Genomic DNA, 5,220 nt, shown 5'->3' on the forward strand with positions numbered 1-5,220 from the left:
CCTGCAGTTTCGTTTAAAACGTTTCCCCCCTTTTGTGCACGTTTCTGGTACGTGCCCCATATGTCCACCCATAAATCAGATACATTAATTGAATATGTAGACTTTATTATTGTATTCGGAAATGCATTTTGGTTTCTAAACTTACTAAAAAAAAGCTTGTAAATCAAAAGACATATAAAATGTTATAAGATAAACTGAAAAGGAAAACTCTTTCAAAAATAACTAATTTTTTAAAATAGTTATTATATTTTATTTTCTTTGAAAATATTTATTAATTTATGAACAAAAAATAAGAATTTTCTTGAATAATTTTGAAATTTTGCTCAACGTCCGAAAGAAATTATTCAATCAGTTTTTAAAAATGTTATTGTAAGGTGACGTTGATTTTATGCCAGGCTGTTCCCAGAAAACCGCGTAGATTCCAGATAGGAGGAAACGTTTCTGGTTGCACGTTATAAGAAGAATCTACCGCTTTGCATATGATTCCTAGACCGCAATTCCTTTGCTTTACCGGAACTTCCACCTAAAATAAACATTTATTTTCAGTAATTGCATTCGTATAAAAGCAAAATATATCATATGATTCTGAAAGATCTATTTCACTTACTTCCCACATTGTCCAGGCCCAGGATCGATGCAGAGGCGTATCTTCCTGCTTCAAATTTGCAGTTTTCCATGTCTTACCCTCGTCTACGGAAACATCTACCCGAATAATCTTCCTTCCACCTCCGCTCCATGCGTAACCTTTTATTTTCAATTTACCGTCGCAGATCTTTACTTTGCTGTTATTCACCGGTTCACAAATGGCGGAAACGACTGGAATTTCCTGAATGGCTACAGATTTACACCAATTTACATTATTCGCATCCACATTCGGGGAGAAACTCTTATAATCATTCTGCTGCCATTCGCTATCGCTTTCTCTGCACGCCATACTTATCTTCCCTAGCCATTTCACACTTCGAGTGCCAACGTAACCCGGCACTACCACTCTTACCGGATAACCGTGGTCCGGAGGAAGAGGGCATCCGTTCATTTCGTAAGCTAGTAAAACATCTCCTTTCGGATCAAGAGCCTATGATAAAATGGGTAAGTTACAAATTTTGGTTTCGTCGAAAGAAATTAAAAACTGTCGATACCTTATGAGCCGGAACGGAAACTGAATAGTGGGTGTTAGTCTTGCAGTCTTTATCTAATCCTTCAAAATGGATATGTTTGATATTTGCATCGTTCAAATCGACTCCCGCACACTTTAACACATCCACCAATTTAGCACCGCCCCAGGTTGCAGTACCTATTGCTCCCGAACACCATTTCAATCCCGAAGTATCTTTTAGCTATTAAATAATTGTTATAATTATTTACACGATTGGCTTTTTGTAGTAAATACAAACACGTACTTTATCTAATTCGGATCTTCTGATGCCAGCCGATTGAATAGTTGCATTCATTGTGTATTTCGGGAACTTGCAAATCAGATCTTTCAGCGAATAACATGTGGTCTTGCCGTCCATTAATTGAATGGTTAATTTATAATCTCTACCACTTACCTGAGGAACAGGAAAGTGATTGCGGACATAGAAGAGTGCGCTATAGTGAGAGAGAAAACGTTTAATTTCTTCGATATGAATTAAATTTAATATTGCATTAGTGCCACACGAAAGATTTTCTAGCTTACTTTGGCGTGACAAATTTTTCACCCAGCAATTCTAAAGGTGTTTCCGCATTAAACGGTTGACGACAAGCTACTTTCAGGCTAGGATGTCTATCGGGCTCGTTGTCGTACATATCTCTGCTCGGTTTTCTGTCTTCCATACAAAGATTGCCAATGCGGTACTTCTCTAATATCTCCATCATCTGAATTATAGGTAAGAACGAATGGTAAACTTTCCACCAATTTACCTGGCGTACAATTTTTAAAAAATATATATTTTTTTTAATGTACCTCATCGCGTTTGTGGGTGCCATATAATTCCCAAAAAGGCTCTAGCGATCCTCCGGCTGCAAATTTTATTTTATCGTCTGGATGTTGGCTGATGTACTTCGTTATGTCGTACACGCCCGCTCTGTACGTTACCCAAATACACTTATTCAACGTGTCGTGTTCGGCGACTTGTTTTGCAGAATAATTAGGCAAACACGGATGGAGTTCGCCGTATTTTCTACATTCTGCTTCCAGCATAGGCAAAGGATTGACGACTGCCGAATTAAAATTATAAAATAAATAAATGTATACAGTCAAACCTGTTTTTATGCGGTGGATAGGGACCGCATTAAAAAAAACGCATAAAAAAATCGCACGAAACTTCACAAATGGCTGTAAAAAATAGTTTTCGCAACACAATTATAAAAATATTTTTTTATGCGGTCAATAGGGACCGCATAAAAAAAGTCTCACATGGAAAATAACTCTAAACCGTAAGAAATAGAATTTATTGACAACAGATGTGAGCACTTGACTGCATCGTCTGGTCTATCGTCTGTTTTACATATTTTTGTCCAGGTGGTGTATTTTTTACTTAAAAAGTAAATTATTTCATTTTTCGCATATTCATGCAATAATATTACTATAATAAGTGCATTTATGCTATAATAAGTTTATTCAGCTATAATAAGTCAACGTGAGACATGACGAATCGCACGAGACTAGTCGCCAACTATACCGCACAAATAAAAAATCGCACAAAAAAAAACCGCACAAATTAAAAATTAGCATTAAAAAATCGCACAAATAAAAATCGCACATAAAAAGAGCGCATAAAAACAGGTTTGACTGTATTTTTAAATTTCCAATTTATACAAAAATCCTGATTAATAAAAAACAGATGCAACAAAGGTCAAAAAAGTCAAAAAGATGTACAGTATATAACAGGATAGATACGTTCCGTGTTATATGAATCCGTGTTGTACGACTCACTTAAATACACGGACAATCACAGCCCGGCACGTGTGCAGTTTAGGGGCTACGGTTGTTTGAAAGGTTTTCTTACATGAAATTAATCGATTCTAGACTAATTTGAGTCAACATTTCCAAATCACGTATAATTTTTTGGGAATAATCCATATAAACTATGCTATAAACAAAAAATTGTAGGATTACGTACCGAGTGCGCACCGTTTGACGACGCCATTGCTTAAGCTTGTTTTCGTCGCGGAGCGGCTCGTCGAACGGTAGGCGCGTGTTTCCCGATAAGTTATTTTTCTGCGAAAAATTCGCTGAACTTTGGAAACGTCATTAATATAAATATAATTTTTATGGCCGTTAAATAATAAAAGGTTTCTTAGTAGGTCCGCTGCTCGTTTAAACTCAACGGTTTGTACAATATCCGCTATTGGTCCAGATTTGACGAATCCTGTAGCGACACGAGTCGGCGATGACGGTTTACCGTGTTATACGAGTTTCTTTTTAGCGTGTTATACGAACACGATTGCAATTTTTTCGCCGTGTTATAGGGTGGTCTACTGTACTGTCGAACCGCTACACGACTGAAACATAAACAATGGCCGTTGCTTGCGGGTTGTATGCATCCTTTTCTCTTTTAAAAAAATGACCGCTATTTACAATTCGTCCATTTTTGGCGATTCGACTGTATTTATTTTACAAATCGCATTTTGGTGCGATAACTTTTCATAATGTACATAAACGAAATTTTTCTAGAATGTGTTCGATAAAAATTTTCAAATTCTATTCTTTTCGTAATTAATAAAATTGTCTTAAGCACGTTTTATGCATCTCATATATTTCTAATTTTTAAATAAATTAAGATAAATAATTAATTATATCGTATCAAATAACATTTTAATCTACTCGATTCTGTTCTAAATACCGAAGGATCTATTTTGTTCGAAATTCGATTTTCTATTTTCTTCAAATTTTTTTGACTAATTTCATTTTAAAAATCTTTTAAAAATAAAGAAAATTAATTATTTTAACTTACAAAACTCTCTTTTCGACTTATATTTTAAGTAAAGAGCCCCCGATGTCAACCCCAAAATGGCGGAACCAAGCAAAACACTTTTATTCCATCCACTTTTGGAATTTTCCCCGTTACTGAAAGTGGATTTTCTTTCCAGGGCAACACTTCCGATTTTGGGTACGCACTTTTCTGCTTTACTAAACGACAATAAAAAAATATGTATATAATAAATAATATAATAAGATAATAATCGATTAATAATAATAAATTCTATCGTACCTGTAAAGCAGAGAAAAATTTTCTACTTTCGATAAAATACTTTTTCCCAACGAAAGTTTCATTTTTCAACCTTTCCTCCACCAGATTCAGAGCAGAAATGAATTCGATTTTCTATAGATTTTAAATTAGAATTCGATCGTTTTGAAAAAATTCATTCGATAAAGAAAGATTTCTCGTGCGTTTTCAAAATCGAATAAATAAAACTTGAAAATTATTTCGGTTCTGTTCCTTTTCTTCACTCTTATTGCCTGCCAGTGGCCGAGTGTTAAATTAAATCATCGAGGTCGTAGGATCATCACGCCCGACCAACGAACGGCTTGCCACGTGGAAGTTTACCTCATTTTTTCATCTAAATGGGATCTAGTTTCTGCAAATGTCCCTGAGAGGCTATTCCTTTTGGCAGATCATCCACGCATTGAATTGCCGTACCCTATCTTTTCTAATCTTCCCTTCTTTTATAATTTTTTAATGTTTAAAAGAGAAGGTTCATCTTAAAAATTTCTGTGAATGTTGCGGAAAAGTTAATAGCTAAAAGTTAAAATTTTATTACACCCCTATTTAACGCTGTGTAGATTGATATTTAGCAGTTGAAATGCGATCACATTTGACGTGGTGATATTTCGGGACACACGTAAGACTTCCGTGACAAAAATATTTAGTACCAATAACTCGCCACTACGGCACTTCTGGCGCTGCAAGCCTCGTGACTTTCGATCGTGGGGACACTTAGAGTGTGATTTATCGAGAAAACGTCGCAAATTTGTCAGCCTCGAAAGTAGTGTTGCCACCTTTTCAAAATTGCTGACCCGGACGGCAGGTCAGGTTTGTTCGAACAGAAGTCCCTGGCTCACGCGAAATGTTATTTTACCATGCGAAGAATAACATGCACTCTAGAACCAGTTAGAGACTTTTGTAGGAACAAGTTAAATTAAGAAATGAAATAACAGCTTCAAAGAGGTGGCCAGCCGGTTAGCGAGACTCAAACCCACGAATGTTCAGTAGTTTTATCCACTCACCCATTGGT

At 35.9% G+C, this 5,220-nt stretch overlaps 1 protein-coding gene across 1 annotated transcript; it reads right to left on the reverse strand.

The window, feature by feature from the left end:
- Nucleotides 1–359: 359 nt before the first annotated feature.
- On the reverse strand, nt 360–4,319 carry LOC136970604 (sulfite oxidase-like). Its single transcript, XM_067265051.1, has 8 exons — nt 4,197–4,319; nt 3,939–4,114; nt 1,946–2,199; nt 1,679–1,857; nt 1,401–1,590; nt 1,140–1,337; nt 608–1,075; nt 360–523 (listed from the first exon to the last, which is right to left on the reverse strand). Exons 1-8 carry the CDS (start codon nt 4,256–4,258, stop codon nt 365–367), a joined length of 1,686 nt encoding a protein of 561 aa, XP_067121152.1. The 5' UTR covers nt 4,259–4,319; the 3' UTR covers nt 360–364.
- Nucleotides 4,320–5,220: the final 901 nt, after the last annotated feature.

Source organism: Centruroides vittatus, unplaced genomic scaffold (genome assembly GCF_030686945.1).
Source record: "Centruroides vittatus isolate TY-2023 unplaced genomic scaffold, ASM3068694v2 contig_2056, whole genome shotgun sequence".
Lineage (NCBI taxonomy): Eukaryota > Metazoa > Arthropoda > Arachnida > Scorpiones > Buthidae > Centruroides > Centruroides vittatus.